This window comes from Cavia porcellus, unplaced genomic scaffold, assembly GCF_034190915.1.
Source record: "Cavia porcellus strain 051 isolate PalLab524CR breed Dunkin Hartley unplaced genomic scaffold, mCavPor4.1 scaffold_20, whole genome shotgun sequence".
In the NCBI taxonomy this organism is placed as follows: domain Eukaryota; kingdom Metazoa; phylum Chordata; class Mammalia; order Rodentia; family Caviidae; genus Cavia; species Cavia porcellus.
In genome coordinates this window covers 36,332,053-36,351,916 of record NW_026947503.1, presented here as the reverse complement: position 1 = coordinate 36,351,916, position 19,864 = coordinate 36,332,053, and the positions used below count along the sequence as shown (strand labels likewise).

The window sequence follows — 19,864 nt, the reverse complement described above, 5'->3', positions numbered from 1 at the left end:
TACAATCTGGGAGAAAATATTTGCAAATCATACATGCTAATAAGGACTTTAAGAACTCTTACAATACAGAGATAAAAAAATTCTGACAAATAATCCAATTAAAACATGGGGGAAATTTCAAATAGTATTGTAAAATGCATGCAAATGACCAGGCATATATAAAGATGGTCAACATCTACTAATCATTATAGAAACACAAACCAACACCATTATCAGGTAACTCCTCCAACCCAGTGGGCCAGGCATAGTAAACATTGGAAAGAACTGCTTTTTCTTTTTGGGGTGACTGTGAGAGTACTACCCAGGGGCACATCAAACTATCCCCAATCTTTTCATTTTTCATTCTTAGACAGTCTTGCTAAATTGTCTAGGCTGGCCTTGAACCTGTGATGGTCCTGCCTTACCCTCCCAAAGTAGCTGGAATTAGAAGAGCATCCCAATGTGCTCAGCTTGTTGAGGATCTAAAGAAACTAAATCCTGATCCAATGCTGATGATAATTTAATGTGGGGTAGATACTCTGGAAAAACCTGGAAGTTCATCAATATGTTAAGAGATACCGTGTGACCCAGTAATTCCATTCCTACGTATATACTCAAGAGAAATAAAAAAACATATGTCCACATGTACACGACCATTGTTTTTAGTGGCCAAGATATGGGGATATCCCCAAATGTCTTACATAAACAAAGGATGACATATTCACACAATGCTATCATTTGGCAAAATAAGGAATAAGAAACTAATACACTAACACATGGATGAACGCTGAATCCCTCAGCCAGTGGTGGTGAACCTATGGCACATCTGCTGCAGTTGGCTACTTATTATCATTGAAAGCTCTGAGAGGTTTGCCATCTCTGCCCTAGGCCAAAGGAAAAAGAACTAAACACAAAGGTCACATTGTATGATTCAATATACACAAAAAATTAACAATAGGCATTTATAGAGATACAAAGCAGATTAGTAGTTGCCTAATGCTGGGGTTCAGTGAATGAATGGAGACAGGGAATGACTGCTGTTGGTTATGAAATTTCTTTATAAGGGTATTAAAAAATGCTTCCACTTCAAACAGCATCTGACCATGATTTTCAGGGATATTAGTTAACTGATTCCTATTCTACTTCTACAGTACTGAATCCAACAATGATTTAGGTCAGACTGCTAGACTCAACAGACTAAAACGAAAGTATATTTATACCTACACTTTTATTTTACTGTTAACTGAGGTATGCCTGGCCTAGATGAGGTGGTCAAAACATAAGCTAAAGACTACATGTAGAACCTCCCTAGCCTTATAATGTACAGAATATGCTGGGTCTACTCAGTATCACTATGCAGGTTCACTGTAACATTCATCTGTACAGTAATTATCATCACTGTGCACTGCCCTAAACTGTCTCACATCATCAGCTCTTCTACTAGGCTCCTGAAGTTTATAAGGCCAGTGCCAATTTCCTCCCAATTTCCCAACATCAACATCTCTACCACCTACCCTAGTGTTTTTCTCTCTTGGTGATCCCTGCTACTCAGGTTATTTCACAATCAGCACAAATCAAATGAAAATAGTTACCCATCATTTCTTTATTCACAAATATTTATTGAGCACCTACTATGCACCACACACCATTTTAGGCTCCAGAATGATACCACTCCTGCTCTCATGGAGCTTACAATCTAGTAGACACAAATAACACAGTGAACCAATACATAAAAATGCCACAAAGTGTAATTAAGTGCCATATAGGATATAAACAGTGATATGACAGAAGATAGGAGACACCTACTTTGAAAACAGAATGATTAGTAGCTGGGGGGTATGGCTCAGTGCTAGAGCCTATGGTTGGTACATGTGAGGCCCCGGGTTCTACAACCAGCACCCCAAACAACTGCAACAACAAAACACAATGATCAGAGAGATCTGACGTGGTTAAAAACTGAGTTTAAAATCTTAACTCTTCACTTAGCTGTATGACCTGAGGTAAAAGTGCAGGTTAACTTACCCTCTCAATGTTTTCACACTAGTAAAATGGAGACAATCATACCAAATTCTACAATAAATGTTCATTATTATTAATATTCAGAAAAACTCTCCAATGTCTTCTGTTTTATAAGCCCTTCATAATCTCTCTCTTCTTCCGAAGACGACATTTTTTTGACAGAAGCATTCCATCAGGTAGAAAGGGCAGCACCTATCACCTCTTGAAAAATACATACTATAATAGAGCCCACACTACTGAGAGTTGCAGGTAATAGTAACCTCAGGTGACAGGCAACTCTGCAAAGGTAAAGCAATGCAGAGTAAAAAGAAAGAGGGTGAGATGTAATCAAAATAGTTTAAAACATAGTGAATGTTAACCCATTCTGAATGACCAGAACACGCACAGCATATATGTGAATGAAGGTGGAAATGGATAAAAAGGGAGTTGCACTTAAGAATGCAGAAAAACCACTCATCAGACTCACAGAAGCATCGTGTTATCCTCTGCTTAACCTTGTTTTCCCTAAATGACTAACTGCATTGCCTCTTGTTTCTGTAAATAGCAGCAACTACGTCCAAATTGTAACAGGATAGAAGGAGAACAGCCCAAGTCTGAGGATGGACATTGAATTCTTTTCTTGAGATAGGATTTCCCTATGTAGTCCAAGATGGCCTCAAACTCATGGCAATCCTCTTGCATTAGTTTTCAACTTTCCTTTAAAAAGGCTTTCACATCCATCTTTTATAATAAATATTATGGCTATAATCTGAAACGCATCCTCTTAATTTTGTCCAGACTTCCATAACAGACACATCACAGCTACTTAATGTCACTTCAGTTTAATCAGAGGGCTTCTGAGGTAGGTCTGAATCAAACTCCCACCAAGCCCACTAAGTCACTCACTGTTATGCTGGGAAACTTATCAAAATTTTCCTTCATTTAAGTAGAGATACTACTTTCCTTTGAAAGGTTGTTGGAAGGAATGAAATATTTTCATACAGTTCTTACCAGAATGTCTGCTACCTAAGTATTCCTGATTTTTAAAAACTTCATGCTTTGAAGTCTGACATTATACCTTTTATAACTACTTTAATCTACATACTTACTACCTCAATCTACAAACATTTTTGTTTACAAATAATTCACTTTGGAAACAAAAACATTTAGCAAAATTTGCTTTCATTTGCAAGCCCTGTATCAGATGACAATACGAAAGCCATCCTCCTCGTACAAACATAAATGCGGCAATCTTTCCCAAAATCAAAAAATAAACTGAGGTACCATTGTACATTACACATTTCAACAGTGTGATGACATCCAAAGAAAGAGGAATATTCTATTTTACAGTAACAGAACACAAAAGCAGTATGGGAAGTAATAAATGTACTATGCCAATCAAAAACATAAAAAATGCTATTCCTGAAACATCTGAACATAGAAATTTGTTTCCCCACCACCAACACTTGTGTACTTAGAACACTAAGAATTCAGATCTGATTAACAACGTAAGGTAATTCAAAGTGAAACAGGCAGAGCTGGGTCCTGCTTGTGTTTTAACCTTACCACTTTTCCAGTTTGGGATGGACTGCCTTTGCCTCAGCAGATCCGACTGGCTTTAAGGAGGTCAGAAAGGTCAAAATATGAAGCCTACAAGAGGAAACAGAGAGCTGGCTACTAAGGGCTGGCCCTAGGCACAAATGGTTAAAAAAATAAATAAAAAACCTCAAAATGTAATCTGAGAAGGAATATTTACTTCACAGTGCAAGTAAAATCAGTTGGCTATCGATATGTACATACTTCTGCATCGTGTCAGTATACTCAGACAAGCCTCCACAGCCAACAGTTCTGCATTAGTACAACCGACCAATTACAGACTGAAAATATTCAGGAAAATGCTGCATCTGTATTGAGTATGCACACTTTTTCTTCTAGTTATTATTCATTAAACAATATCATACAACAACTACTTACAAACATTTACACTGTATTAAATACTATAAATAATCTAGAAATGATTTAAAGTTTATGGGTAGATAGTGTAGCCTATGTGCAAATATTAAAACAGACACTTTAGCACCTGTGCATTTTGATATTGGAGAAGCCAGTCCCAGAACCCATCTCCTTCAGATGAGGGAAAATATTTAAATCTGAGAAAGCCCAGGAAGATATCTGCTAATTACCTCCTCAGTGCAAATGACCAGTATCTTAAGGGCAGAGAATCTTAGTATAGTGGCCTACATAAAGATAAATGTTAGGTGTTCTAGAAAAATACAGCTGAACAGCTCTTTCTTGTACCATCTGGCAGGGAATGAATGACCATAACTACTTGAAAAACTGGTATGAGTCAAGAATTACAAAAATGTTCATAATCCTTGACTGAGAAATCATACCTCAAGGAATTCATCCTAAGGAAAATAATTTATGCAGTCATTGTAACACTGTGGGACTTAATCTGAAACACCCAATAAGAAAGCTTACATGAATCACTGTATGTCCATACAATGAAATACTATTTCATTAGTAATGGCTAACACAGTTTTAAACCACGTAGAACAATGCCTGTAGATTGAGGGTAAAACCAAGGTACAAAGTATACTGAAAGTGAATAAATCTGTGGAAAAAATATGCACAAGTTTCAGAAAGCCTGGTAAGAAATATGCAAAAAAACTGAGGTGCTTTTCACCTGGTGATAAAAATGCTCTATACTTTTCTGTATGGTCTAACATTTCTAGAATGAGCATGTCCTCCTGACATGAACAGAAAAACAAAAACATAGTCAACCAGGTAAGCATTCATAAATGGAGCAAATATATTTATGTATCTATGTTTCCGTAGTATGGTTCCTAATCAAAAAAGGAGACAGGGATACCAACCACTTGTTTGTTTGTAGGGCCAAACTGTTAAAAAGCAGAGAAATTCTTAAATTCTTTTCCACATAGTTCACCAATGCATGTAGCACTGTAGCAAAAAACCTGCTATGTCAAGCTGAATCACCAATCATCCATTAAAATGATTTCCACAACACATGGGCTAGTGCCACAAAGTCTAACATTAGATTCAAGCTTAAACCTGGTATTAAGTCAAGAAACAATTTCTTACGACATTACATAAAAATGGAAGAAAAAGCTGTAGGAAAAAAAATTTTTTCCCTGTAATCAATTGAAGACTAAAGAGAAAAGCCTGAGAAAAAATCAATGCTTTGTCAAAACTAACTAAAAATACGAACGTAACTAATATTCCATGGGTAGAAGAAAAAGACGTATGTATCTCAATCACACCCTTTTTAAAAACTTTTTATGATTATTTTTTAAGGGAAATTTTTTTTTAAACTTAGCAGGATATATTATATTATAGTATTTTGATTTCCTATTAACTTGATTTGAAGCCCTGTATTGCTCTCACCATCTTGTTTTGAGTGATTTTACTCTATTCTGTTCTGTTTGATATTATCATTTTGAGGGTATAGGCAACTACTTTGAAGGCAGTAAGATTTACCATGATGCCCACCCTGACTATTATCTTCTCTTGAAGTTCAGTAATGTCTCCACTGTTTAGGTTTTATTGGTTTTGTTCTGTACTGTTTTGTTCAATTTTATTATACCTGATGATATAGGCCGTTCTTTTTAAGGTAGCAAGAGGCATTATAGTAACCACTGTTGATTACTCGGTATTCTGTTTTTACATGATGTACTATGTCCATCCTTTGACGGACTCTGCTTTGTTTTGTCACATTTGGTTATATTCTCTTCCAGAAAAAGTAATAAGAACTGTGAGAGTAACAAAACCCAAAATGTTTAAATGTTATTGAAAAAAAGAGAGGAAAAGAAAGTTGTCTAACGGTCACAACTGCAAGTATGTTTAGGTGTGTAAGATAGATGACCATATTACTAAGTTTTTGTTGGATCATTGAACACAACTGTTTGCAGTTTCACTGTTTGAATGTCCACTTTGAATGCTTAATTTTGTAACTTGATCAACTATTTCTAAGATGATATGTAATTTATTAACTAGTGATTTCATACTGTTTATTTTGTTTTTTGAAATTCTGCATTACTTGTATCCTTTTACTGTTCTTTTCCTCTTTAAATAAAAAAACAGAAAGAAAAAGACATGTGGGTTATAAACTGAAGGTCCAGGATTAGCCATAGAGCATATCAAAATCAAAATCAAAATAATTTCAGTTCCACACCACTTTATCTACAATCCAACATCTTAGCTTTCTTTGAATTCCTTGTGACTATTATGAGGGAAACTTTTTTCATACCAAGAGTTATCGATCAACTAAACTACACTTTGGTGCTATGTATTACCTACACTTTGTATTTTCATTCTACTTTCCTTAGAATACATCATCGGATAAATGTCACATAACCTGGATTCACTTCAACTGTTTTATTTGACCTTTAAAATTATCCTAGGGCAGACGTCAAGTGCTTATAATCTCTCGGTAGAAGTGAAAATTAAATTCTAAATTTTCTCACTAATGGGTCAAAAAGCTAGAGAATATGATAAGCATGTCTTAGCAGTGAAGGTATGTTCAGCACCAATTACAATGCTGCGAGTTATCAAAGAAAAGCCCTTCATAGTTTTACATGAATCATTATAAAAATATAGATTATCTAAATGACTATAAAAGCAACTAGTTTCTTGCTGGCTGACATCTAAGTAACAGTTAAGATGATTCCTTCATTCTATCATACTTGAGTAAGAAGAAATCTAGACTAGCAAAATACACTGATAAAATGTTAGAATCTTTGCACAAACAATTATACCAACCATATTAAACAAAGTATATTTGCTTAAAAACCATAATGCACAGGGCCATCGCATGAAGAAGAAGTACACATCTTCAGACATCTACAAAAGCCCCAATTTTAATATAAAAACTTAAAAGTTTAAGTGTTAGCAGCCTGAGATAAAATAAACCTCTACATGTAACTTAAGTGTACAGCACCAAAAATGACTACTAAAACTATTCACATAAAACAGTGACAAAGTATCACAACTACAAAAGTCTGGGAAGTTATCAGTTCTACAAAGTAAGTATACAATTTCTAATGATGTTCTCATTTACTTAACTAAATAATTAAATTGGGGGAAGTTCTGAGAATCTAAAGTATAACAAAATATTAACAAATGTGTTTTCTTAACAAATTATACTGCACAAGTAAAGTTACTTTTTCTATCTGATTATGGTGTTAACAGACTACATTTGTACTTAAAGCACATTTCTTTCTAATAAAAAGAAATTTTGTGTCTGGATGAGACTGGATAACCTGGACTGGAATTAAATGGCTAAAAAGTTAAAACTAGTGACACCGGTTCAACTTCTGCTAGAAGTCACAGCAGGTTTTGTGTTTCTACATCTTTAATAGATGAACTTCCTTGAAGGCCACTACAGTAATAAATAGGGGGATGACACAGCCAAACAAATGTGGGAAACCATAAATTAACATCATAAATGAAGCAGACAAAGACAAAGAAACTTGAGGTGGTACCAAAAACCAAGCACAGACAAAAAGTCAGCTTCCTGAAGTTGCACCTACTTTGAAATAATATGTCTCTCTTAAAACTCCAAGTGTAGAGTCCTCATGTAGGCAGGTCTGCTAGAGAAATCAGTTAGATTAACCATCAGAAGAATGATTTTGTTTTAAAGGATATACGGCTCAGGGAGAGAAAGCTAAATATCAGGAAAGTACTAAATTGAGAATTCCAAATGATTTACAAGTCAAATGAAGCAAACTACAAAATCTAAATGAAAATGTTTCCCTATAAGTAAAACTCAGTTTTCTGAGCAATTTAAAAGTCCAACACACCAGGAAAGTGGTTTCCAAACTGCACACAGTAGAGCCACTAAAATGCAGTGTTTCAGCAAAGACAGAAGTTAAGACATGAAGAGAGTGAGCTTCAGGTCCTCTCCAACCCTTCCTAACTATAACTAGTTCCTCACACTGTGGTGTCAGAAAAGATTTCCTTTTTAAAAAGGTAGAACAAATCTGATACCGTACCTCATGTCTTGCTATTGTCTTTTCCTTAAATTTGAAAATCAATGCTGAGACAGAAGATACACTGGTTGTCAATATATGAGGACTAAAGTATAATTTCTTTCAGTGCCACTAAAATGTGTAAAGTTTCACCAAAGACGTGTGTATTATCCTATAAAATAAATGAGCAATGTAAGTTCTTGGAAAGTAAATTTTGTTATTAACATATCCATAAATCTGTTTTGTTACTGCCTTCAAACTATCACTATTTCTGGACATCATGAAGAAAAATCTAAAGAATTTCCCAACTGCACCTTACCTCAAAGGCTGGAGACAATTTCTTTCCTAAGAAGGCAAGCCTCAAATGTATAGAAAACTCTAGAATGAGAATGTACAGTTACAAAAAAGTAATATTAAGTCAGTGCAGAATCTGCATGGCATTCTTAAGTATCAACTAGTAAAAAGCAACCAAACATCAGAACTTCACTCTGCATTCACTAGCAAATAGAGTCAAAGTGCAAATGACACCAAAAGGAAATGCACAACACAGTGGCCATTTTTCTTTGATGGAATCATGAAGAAAAATGAAAATGTAGTTCCACTGCAGTGGAACCAACCTCTGGCCACTGACTGAAACTTTATTACCACAATAAAATAGAACAAATCTCTGTGGAAAGGGTTCATTCAGCAAACATGACTTCTTTCCATGTATTTTTTCCTTCACGTGGAGTTAAACAAAAGTTGCTGTCATTCTAGAATCAGTGATTACATTTTTAATTAGAAAAGTTTAAGTATTTACACAATTTTTATTGCTGTTTATCATATAACAAAAATTTTAAAATGATTTGTAGAATCCATCCAGTAACGTATGAAATTGAAATCCAATACTCAAGATACTGTTTATGACTGAATGTACCTGATGCTCAGCGTACAGGATGTGTAAAGAAGTCGTTGCCTGTCATTTGGTTCTTGCTGCTGTCATCTATGTTCATCTCTCAGAAAGCAAAAGAATCCATCTGATGGTTTCAATAAATATCAAATTCTTCCCCCCACCCCCGCAAAAAATAACTTCCATAGATCCAAAAAAAGTAGTTCTGATGAATGATTCCCAGAATCAAGTGCGTCCTTCTTTAGTCCAGTGAGATGATGTCAGGAATGCTACTTCCACTGCTGGTTATGACCCCTGTCTCACTCCTGCTTCTGGATGAACTAACATGAGTACTGCTTTCATGGGGGCTGGTGGTGGTGACAGACGTACTGCTTGCTGTTAAGGGTGAGGTGAGACTATCCAAAAACATAGGAGGACAGTACTGCTTGAAACAAACAATGATGCCGATGAGGAAGAGGCTACATTGGTTTTAAATAGAGAGACTAGAAATTGTTAGATATGCACAAATGACAGCTACATATTTAAACCTTTCTGAAACTTAAAAACTTCTAATCTTTGAGTGGAAGATGACATGAATTCATTTACTATACAGTCTCTAGAGAATGCAGCATATTTTAACTCTCCCAAAACATGGTGACTGTCTGTTGACTGTACACAGAGGTAAAAGTAATATCAACAATAACTAAAGTCATTTAATGTGAAATATGGTCCCCACAGTCATGACTTATACTTACTCTCAAAAATAATCTGCTGAGTGTATATACACAGGGTTTAAATTACACTACAAAAGGGCAAGAAGTACTTATTTTTTATGGTATGATGCAAAACTTAAAATTCAACAATTTCCCAAAATTTAGTATTAAACAGACCTCTTATAAATAGTAAGAATGACCAGCTGAATGATAGCATTGTACTTTTGTACATCTATACATAATACTTGAAGAAATCCAATCTTTATTGTGACATTTGATATTCCTCTCCAAGTGTTACTAGCATATGAATTGATTCCCATACAAATACAAACAAGTAAAATATCCTAATAATGACTGAGAGGAGTGGGGACAAGAACTAAATACACTTTATGTATCACCTAAGAATATTTTATGTGAGAAACTACAATGACTAACAAAATAGATTATGTCTAATAGAACATTGCATGAAATGTTGTCATAAAACCGTATAAAAGATCAGAAAGTATCTGATCAGTATGACCCATTTATCATTCTGCTTATCGTTACAAAAAATAAACCATAAAAGTAATTTAAAACTGAAGTTAAGACAACAAGATTTTTAAGGTTAATGAATAAAATGAAAACAGCAGCCCCAGATTTAACCTACCAGTAAGAGAAAAAGCACTGACCAAAATTCAGGCTGCCTTTCAACAGAGTAATTTAATATTCTGGTGGCTCTTGATTTCATCGATAAAATGCATGCCACATGCAAAGAGATTTAAAGGAGAATGAGGGTGAAAAATTGGTTTCTAGAGAGATTCTAAGAGCTTTAACATGTTCATGACAGTCATGCATGTACCATCAGTGGTTCAAGCTGGCGGGAACATGTTAAAGATAGTTAAATAATATTAAAAATTCTTGTCTAAATTCAAATCAATTTCTAATTTCTCTAACAAATCAATTTTACTACAACTGAGAGAAATATTTGGAGAAAAGCCCAGAAACTTACACATTTGATTCCTGCTACTTTCAGGCTGTTTTTGACTGCCTCATGGTAGAAAAAGGTAAATACCCCCCTTCATTTATAAGGTAAGGGGTATAAGCAGTCTTGATATCAATAGACTTCATGCCTCTTCTACATGTGTTGTAGCCTTTTTTAGTTTGAACCCTATGTCCCATATACATACAGCTACATAAGGATAACTGGGAATAAGTGGCAATACAGAGGTCGAGTAGGAAAACCTAAAGTTTCTTTGGTAAATAGAAGGTACAACTTCATCCTTCTACGATTTAGCAAATAAATTAGCCCACAGATATGGTGGCATATGCCTGTAATCTCAGCTACTTCAGTGACTGAGGCAGGAGGATGGCAAAAGTGTGACCAACAGAGGCAACTTGGTGAAACTATCTCAAAAAATTTTAAAAAGTGAAGAGGACCCAGGTTAGTGTTAAGAGGCCCTGAGTTAACTCCCTAGCATAGCCTAAATAAATAAAAGAGGGAGAGGGGGAGGGAGGAGGGGAGAGGGGAAAGGAGGAGGAGTGGGGAGGGGGAATCAGTTTGGCACTAACCATGCCAAATAGAATGAAACAAAACCCTCAGGTTCCAAGATTTTTTAATAGAACTGTTGAAATCAAACTGTTAAATAATTTTAAGTCTAAGAATCTACTTCCTAGGAAAGTAGCTACATTTGTTTTACAATCTACAGATACAAGGTCAACTAAGGATGACAAAAAATTCCTCAGCCTGTGTATTACCTTAGGCCCAAATTTCCCACGTTGTTTGTATTATGAAATAGAATACTGAAAACAGGAGGTCCACAGTAGCATTCTGAGCAGCCCTTGAAAGCAGCAATTTATGTTCTTCCACTGTCCCTATGTGCCACACCTGCTCTCAAAATTTCTTTTGCTGTTTCATCTTTCCTTCCTCTGCTGTCTCTGCTCTAAGCCTAAATGATGGAACCATTGCTTACTGTATACTTTTCAAGTTCAGTTTTGACAGTCTGAATCTGACAGTTCTTCAAACAATGGAAAAATAAGCTAGTGAGTCAAGTCTGTTTAATGAGCTTTCACTATGGAGGTTTCTATGTACAAAATATGTTTTCATTTGTACATAAAATTTTATCCTCCAACCACCAAGCATGGCTTCTACACATTCTAATCAACTGCTTGTACGAAGGAGCAACTGACTGTTCAATAAAATATAATTTAACAATTTAGGTATTAATGAAATATTATACATTAAAAGATCAACTTATTCCTCCAAATAAAATTGTAAAAAATGTACATAGTACATACTTCCTACTTGCCTTTTATCAGTGCAACTGAGAACTGACTGTCCTGATTTTATGCAACTGGTCATTTTTAGTTAGTATGACAAAACCAACAATCAAATACAAATTAGTTGCTTAAATTCAGGATACATACCTGGGGATCAACTGGAATAAGGGAAAGAAAATCCAAACCTAAAACAAAAATGCTTTGTTAATAGTTGTCTCATATTTTAGAGACTAGAATTATTTTCCCAAATCATACTGTACTTAATCATAAATCACAGAACCCTTGGATGCTTACCACTATGTCACAAGGAAGTCCTAAACCATGATTAGTGACATTTAATGTGTATAGAACACAAAGATGAACATATTCCCCGAAAAAACTGGAAAAAACACCTCCTCGAACTCAAAGGCAGCAGTCCAAATAATTCCAAAGAAGTAGGACTAGTCAAAGTAAGTATTTTTCTTTGTCACTTAACAGAATAAGAAGCAATAAAAATAATGAGATAATGATCTTCGGGCCATTAAAGAAAAACATACTTCATCTGTTAAGATACTTCACTTTATTTTGAGAAATACACATTGAAATTCATCTAAAAAATCATTTCTTAAACAAATACCTATTTCAATGAAAGCAAGCATAACTGCTACTCACTAGCAAGTTAATAAAAGTTTACTGGGTTCTCAGCTAATGCAGTTTTCTAAACCAATGAACTGGGATTCTCAAATTATGTTATTTAAAATACAAATGTAAAAGTATTAAAGTTATAATAATAGTAAAAAACCTTCATGTCTGAAAGTTTGGCAATAAAAGTTATTTGCTCTAGAACTCCCTATGTAACTAAATTCAATCATTTTAAAAGATTAAAAAAAAAAATCACACACCAAGTATGTCAAGACAGGTCAATGTCTATTCAAATCTGTGAATTTGTATATGCTGATAATCGGTGTCATGTCAAATGCAACAACATGGAATGAAATTCTGATACTATATTCAAAATAGAAAATATTAGTGTAAGTATTTCAAATAATAAGCATTGTGAATAGTCTTAACTGTTAAAATTTAAAGTATATTTATTCCCTTATAATCACTAAATAAGGACATTTAAATACTTAATAAAGTGATACAAACTTTAGCACCAATCATATGAAGACAATTTGTAAAGCATTTTAAAAAGTTGTTGCTATACACGTTTATTTCATGTATCTATTACTAGCTATATGATACAGCATTTGGAACCAACAATGGACAAAGGGAACCACAATTAATTTTTTCAAGAGCTTCCCCAATAAACTGGTAATGAGAAAGGTAATGTATCTCAAATAAGCAGTGCACTTTGCTTCTCATTAGGCATAATGTTCAGTAATTCTTATCTCTGGCTTCTCTTGAGTTGCAATTCAACTATTTAGAAGAAAACAACAGACATTATGGTATCCACTACAGATCTCCTGTGTCTTGCTTTGAAATCTGTTGGCACTTACATTGGTTTCTTCTGATCCAATTTGTTCTGCTTTGTTCTGTTTAGTTTTACCCCTTTAAAATTAAATTTTAGCAAAATCTGTGTAGCCCACATATACCTTCTGAAAATGTTACATAGCCAATTATTTCTAACTCACAAAATTTACTGGAATGTTTATTAGCTTAATTTTATTAACTTTTGCTTGCTTCCAATGGTGTTAACATTGTCTTTATTTTTATAAAGCATCTACTTTTAAATATTTTTAGTTGTTTTTCCATTACATTTATTTAATATTTTTCAACTCATTTTAATAACTGAAATTTTTTATAAAGCTAAAATATTGACATTTAGGACGCAATAGTGTGTACAAATGTTCAACTATTTCCATTTGTTAATTTCAATTTAAATCAACACATGTTTAATATAATATTCAAACTGTTTTTGAAGCTCCTATCACTTAAAGATACCCACTGAGGTCCACAAACTCTACCTATTTTAATTATTTCAATATCCAGCTCATCAGGTATGTTGTAAATTCTTTCTGATGTTATTACCTGTGCTAACAAATAGTCTTTTTAAAAAAAGATTTAAGAGATTTACTTGATTTGTATCTTTTGATAACATCATGGAGATAACTGAAATATGATGACCTACACAACCACATAATACACGTTCTTCTAAATTTTGGTTGAAACTAGATTGTCATTCAAGCATTACACAGATGATCAATTCAAAGTCCAATGAGGTTTTAATGTATTTCTCAATGAAGCCACTTTGCCCCAAACAGTGCAGTCTGATATAGTATTTCAGATGTTGGTATTCTTTCTAATAAAAAAAAAAAAACTGTATCATCAAAATCTTACATTTTATATTTTAAGTAGATTCAAACTCATAAAGTGATAGCATAGTTATTAAAAATTGTACTGATTTCTTAAGTTTAGCAAAATGTTACTTTCTAATTTTACTATAAGTTTCAATTGTCATACATATTGATATATTTTTTGCCCTAAGAATTTCAAGAATTTCATTGAAAAATATCCAATTATTTTCAACTAAAAAGCTATTACGGTTAAAAATTCTCAAGGAACAGTCTAAAAGTTTTTGTTTTATTAACAGTGATATTATAATTTTTAAACTTTAAATACTTCATTAAGTGAAACTGACTCATTTAGATTTTTTCTTCATCAATCACAACACGTTTTTCCTTACTTGGTTGATAAACTTTCACAAAACATATTAGCTACATGATTAAATATGTAACGGTTTAGCACTTTCAAATTTTAACGACACACTTTTTAGCACCATTCGCACCTGACAATATGGCACTAGCAATAATAAGGCAGTCATATTTTTTCTTGAAATAATCAAGCTGTTTTCCACTCCATAAATACAAATTATATGTTTTATTTTGTATTCACTGTTGCACAGTATCAGAAGATGTTCCAAGCTGCAGTTCATTATTAATAGCATTTCTTCTTTGTTCTCCTGCAGATTCAGAAGATTCATATTTATGTTTAAAAGGAATGTTAAGAAATGTATTAAAATGTTGTCATCTCTCCATTCTTGATAATCTATTTAATATTTTATTATAATTGTTAAATTTAATGAAACCAAACTGTACATTATGACTACGTATAGAACAATTACACACAAAAATAAATCCAAGTAGCTAATTCTAAAACAGCACATTAATAATAAAAACCAATGTATAAGCTAAACTATTTAGATGTAGTAACTGCCATACATTGTAAATCACACTCGACAATAAACTAGCAATACTTCTAAAAGACACCTGAACCTTTTCTATCTGATTTATCAAATGATAAGGAAACTGTTCAGCATTTTAACAATCAGATATTGGTTTATATGGACTAAACATCAGCCATGGAAATCAATTATCTCCTTAACACCAGCTTGAAATGCATATTACCAACCTCGTGACTCAGACATATTTTATGGCATCCCCTCCCCACAAACCTGTACATTCTCAAGAAGCCTTAAAATTTCTCTTTATAAAAAGCACAATTTTAAAGCAAGGTTAAATTCTCTCAAATTAAAAAAAGAAATTAATCCAGACTCTCATAATTTGAAAAATAGCAGGTTAAGTGATTTTTTTTAAGTTTATGTCTATGCTACTACTGAATGGACAGGGTCACTTAAACAGAAACATTCACTATCTTTATTCAGAGTTAATTTTTAATTCAAAGTGTTAAGGAAACAAATTATTTTCAAATGTTTACTTATTAACACATATTAATATACACAGACATTCTCCACATTAGCTAAGTTTAAAGTGACACTTAGGAAATGATATATGAACTTTTCTTTTTGTCATGGAGCATAAACTCTATTATCAGCCCTTACACAAAATGAACACATTATACTGGGTGCAAGCTGATTTTAGAAGAATTTTAAAATACTAATTCCAAAAGTATATATAGAATAAGGTATAACAAGCAAAAAGTACATTTTTAAAAGAAGATTTTGCCACTGAACCAAATCCTTGGCCTTAAAAGAAGATTTCTAATTGGTACTATTTTAGCCTACTCTTTTGCACTAAATTTGATTCAAATCATTTGAAAAAAGTTCACATGCCAGAATTATACTGGGCTGGATCAACAGATACCCATTTTTCAATAACACAAATTTTACCCAACAAAGTAAGAATTTTGCTTAAAATACTTAACTAAGGAGAAGGGAAAAAAAAGCTATAGATCAAAATCCATTTCATAAATCAAGAAAATTAGTAATGAAAAGAAGGAAATGTATTTCACTAAAAGAGTCTCCAAACAGAAAGTCATGAATATATGAGAGACTCATTTGAACTTGCTTAAATTTGACTGAGTCAAATATATGTTAAAAAAATGGCAACAGAGAAAGTGGGAAAAGGGGAAAGTTTAAATTTTATAATATGAGCTTGGCTACTTAAGTTCTGACATTAAAGTAATTTAAACAACTCTGAATTTTTTTAAACTCTGATTCTTTAAATGTTGACTAGTTACAAATATGAAAGACATTTCAAATATTAGGCTGTGCTCTGCAAAAAAATACGGTAGACCCTTGTTTTAGGGGAAAGTCCACAGTGTACAAGCTGATAGACAAAATTAGACCCAAACTACATCCATGTGCTTTGGAAGTCCTAATGGGCTAATAAAGAAGGAATGTGATACCAGAAAGAATGTGAAAAAATATTCCCCCTAACCTACAAAACTTCTATGATAAATAAACCAAGAAAGTATGAGTACAAATTCTCTGTAAGACAGAACATGGTCCACAAAAGTTAGTAATAGCCATTGTTTCCTATCATCTGAAATCTATATTTCGTCACAATGATAAATGAGTATGAATAGTGTAATACAGATAACGATTTTTGCATGACGCTTTCCAATTTCTTTAGTATTTCTTTTTTAAATTTCAAAATTTATTTGGTCAATATTAAAAACAAATCATATGAAAAAAACATTCCACATACCTGGCAAATCTGATGACATGCTTGATATTGGTGTGTGGTGGAATGGCACGGAGTAGTCTGTTAATGAAGGCGGAATAGCAGCAGGATCAACTGAAGTCACACTGGGCACCCTTACAGAAGATGGCTGATACATGAGAACCCTGTTTTAAATAGCATGGGAAATTACAAATAATCTGGCTGTTAGTTCACAGCAGAGAACAACTGAACCACTGGACATTTTTAGATGTATGCTCACCAAGAATCAAAACAACTAAATAATGGCTTCATTCAGTCTTCATTTTAACATGAACGTGTTATGGGTTCTCAATGGCAGGCATGCCATAATAGCAAGTTGGCATTAAAATATAAAGTACAGTGCTGGAGTAATATGTAACAGTTTCATCCATAAACAGAATTATATTTTATATATGCTTTCATTAATGTAACATGCATGTGGGCATCAATAATTACCTATAAAGAAATATGTAACTAAAATAAAGGATTCTTAGGATTTTATTTAAATCAACATATCTTAGTAAGTTACAATAGCTCAACCAGAATTTCTTCAAATCTAATTTAAATTGTCTTAATTGGGGCCAGAGATAGAGCTCAATGGTGCAGCGCCTGCCTGGCAAGTGGGAGGTTCTGATTTTGATTTCCAGCACCCACAAAAGGAAAAAAAAATTGTAATTTTTAAATTATCTTAATTATTTCAAATTTGGGAGTGATCTGAGTATAGCTAGTCAACACCAATGCCAGCAAAACTGATGGCAGGAGGATACAATCAGAAATCAGGATAAGATGATCAAAATTTTGGGATTTAAGACATAGTATCCAGAAATAAAATTATTCCCTACCATGATACTACTCATTCTTTAAGAGGGCTTATGGCTGTGAAATTAGCTGTTCATGCTACCAAAAAGACAAATTAAAACATCAAATACTTTATACTATATACTATTATATATATTATATAATTTAAAATGTTATAGCTTTAAGATATAGAAAAATTAAAAACATGTTTTTGGAAACATTCAGGCTTGAAGACAAATTCTGCACTCTATTTAACCTGTATTTTCTCTTAATAGCTCAGGGTAAACAATTAGAAGTTCACAAAAAAAGCTTTGTGAATATATGTTTATAAACTAACCATCATTACTGACCATTTGGCTGATCATGGTTATCTTACCACCAAGTAATAAGATACAAAGAAAGAAGCAAAATATTAAGAATAGCACAGTCAAACACTAACAGCCAACTAGTATAGGCTTAATAACAAGCCAGAAGGATCTGTTGCAAAGATAATGTTAGAAACTAAAGAGTACAATGACAAAGTTAAATTGCGATGACAACTCAGGATCCCTAGAAATCTGTTCCCATGGTTGAAAAACTTCCTATTATTGCTCAAATTATTAAATAATGGTAGTAAGAGATGATGATGTAGTTGCATGACATTCATCAAACTCTAAGATAATTGAGTTAACTTCATTTGAATGTCAACCATTTATTAAATCACTTAAATCAAAACCTTTTTAGACACTGACATCATAAAACTGATTTGTATTATGCCAAACACAAGCTGTTACTCTGTTATTGGTCAAAAATACATGTATCAAAAAAATGAAAAACAATTAAAAAGTTATCTTAAAAGTACACATGTGGCTCTGCTTGTCAACTAGTCATTCTTTATAGAGTAAATAAACAGGTCAGAATTCAGAAATCTTAAGATTTAAAACTGATTAAATTAGAAAGCATATGAAGTATGACTGTGGGTATAAGATAAGCCTACTATTTCAGTATGTACTCTCCAAAGGTATGTGAGATAGAAGGTAAGTTCCAAAGATCCACCTGTTTATGTTAGAACAAGTAGGTTTTATGAATTTCAATGGCACCTGAAGATCTAAAACAACTAACAGGATATGGGAATTACCAGGAGAGACAGAATCTGAAAGAAGAAACCAGAAACTTGGAATAAGACAAATAAGTTTTATCTACAGCTCACTGTTTTCTGGAGATCATGTACAGAATTAAAAGGAAAAGAACAGGAAATCAGTACTTTCCAATGATACACAACTCTTCTTTTCAGAAGTGTACATCAGAAAAAAAAAATGAAGGAGGGAAAGGACAAAGAGGCCAAGAAATAGGAGATAGAGCTCTATCTTACTGCTGAGAAAGAAGTAAAACAAATGGCTTTAACTGTTCTGGCGGCCTCATAGTATTATCAGTGTTATCTATTTACTTATTATTTCTCAAAATGTAAAGAAACAAGCTTTTATGGTTTTTGTTTCTTTATTGAGACAGGATCTCACAATGTAGTCACCAATCTTTAAGTTGCTATGTAGTTTAAGCTGACCTCAAATTCATGATTTTCCTGCCTCCATCTCACAAGACGATAGGTATGGATCATATATAAAGCTAGCCAGCTACCAAGTTGGCTTGTCTGTCTGTCTGCTAGCCTGCCTACCTGCCTTTCTGAGACAGGGTTTTACTATACAATTTAGGCTGGCCTTAAACTCACTTGTAGACCAAGCTGGCCTCAAATTCACAGTGATTCTCCTGCTTTAGACTCCTGATTGCTCAGATTATATAGGTCTGCCGCCATGCCAAACTTAAACTTCATTTTTTAAAACATTCCAAAAGTATATTTAATCTATTACTTCTTCTCTGTCACTGCAAGAAGCTAAAAGAACTCCAAGGTGTTGAGGGTGTAGCTTATGGGAAAGTTCATGTATGTCCCCACCCTCCTTGAAACAGAATTTCAGATTTATAAGAAAAAAGATAACACCTATTTTGCTAACACTCCTTTTCTTGAATATTTCACTAGAGATATTTTCATTTCACCTTGAATTGACCCTTTAACTTAGATCACATTTATAGGAAATAACCATCAAATTCTTTTTCTTTCTTTGACCCTCTTTTATTTACATCAAAAGATAAAAAGAAATATCCAGTCAATGTTCACACACACTGTCTTCACAGAACTATCTACAACATATGTCCAGTTAACATGAAATTTTAAATGATTAAAAAAAACTATTCTTTCTTTCATTCTTTATCAAAATACTATCAAGATGTGAAAATGCCAGAATGTAATGTAGGCACAAATTATTTCATCAACATCTAAAAGTCCAGTGAACGTATGAAAACTTAAGTCAT

General features: G+C 33.3%; 1 protein-coding gene across 8 annotated transcripts in view; it reads right to left on the bottom strand.

Annotated features, from left to right (window-relative positions):
• The window catches only part of Pias2 (protein inhibitor of activated STAT 2), a 120,717-nt gene that overhangs the window by 12,172 nt on the left and 88,681 nt on the right, over nt 1–19,864 (bottom strand). For 2 of the 8 annotated variants that reach the window (XM_063231726.1, XM_063231728.1), the window contains 3 exons: nt 16,730–16,869; nt 11,949–11,986; nt 1,578–9,277 (listed from right to left, as the gene is read on the bottom strand). In XM_063231726.1, the coding sequence (XP_063087796.1) occupies nt 9,095–9,277; nt 11,949–11,986; nt 16,730–16,869 (361 nt within the window). In that variant the 3' untranslated portion in view covers nt 1,578–9,094. Of the gene's footprint in view, nt 1–1,577; nt 9,312–11,948; nt 11,987–12,345; nt 14,743–16,729; nt 16,870–19,864 lie in introns of those variants that run through there. The other 6 variants (XR_010041436.1, XM_063231730.1, XM_063231727.1 and 3 more) reach the window with 6 other exon arrangements.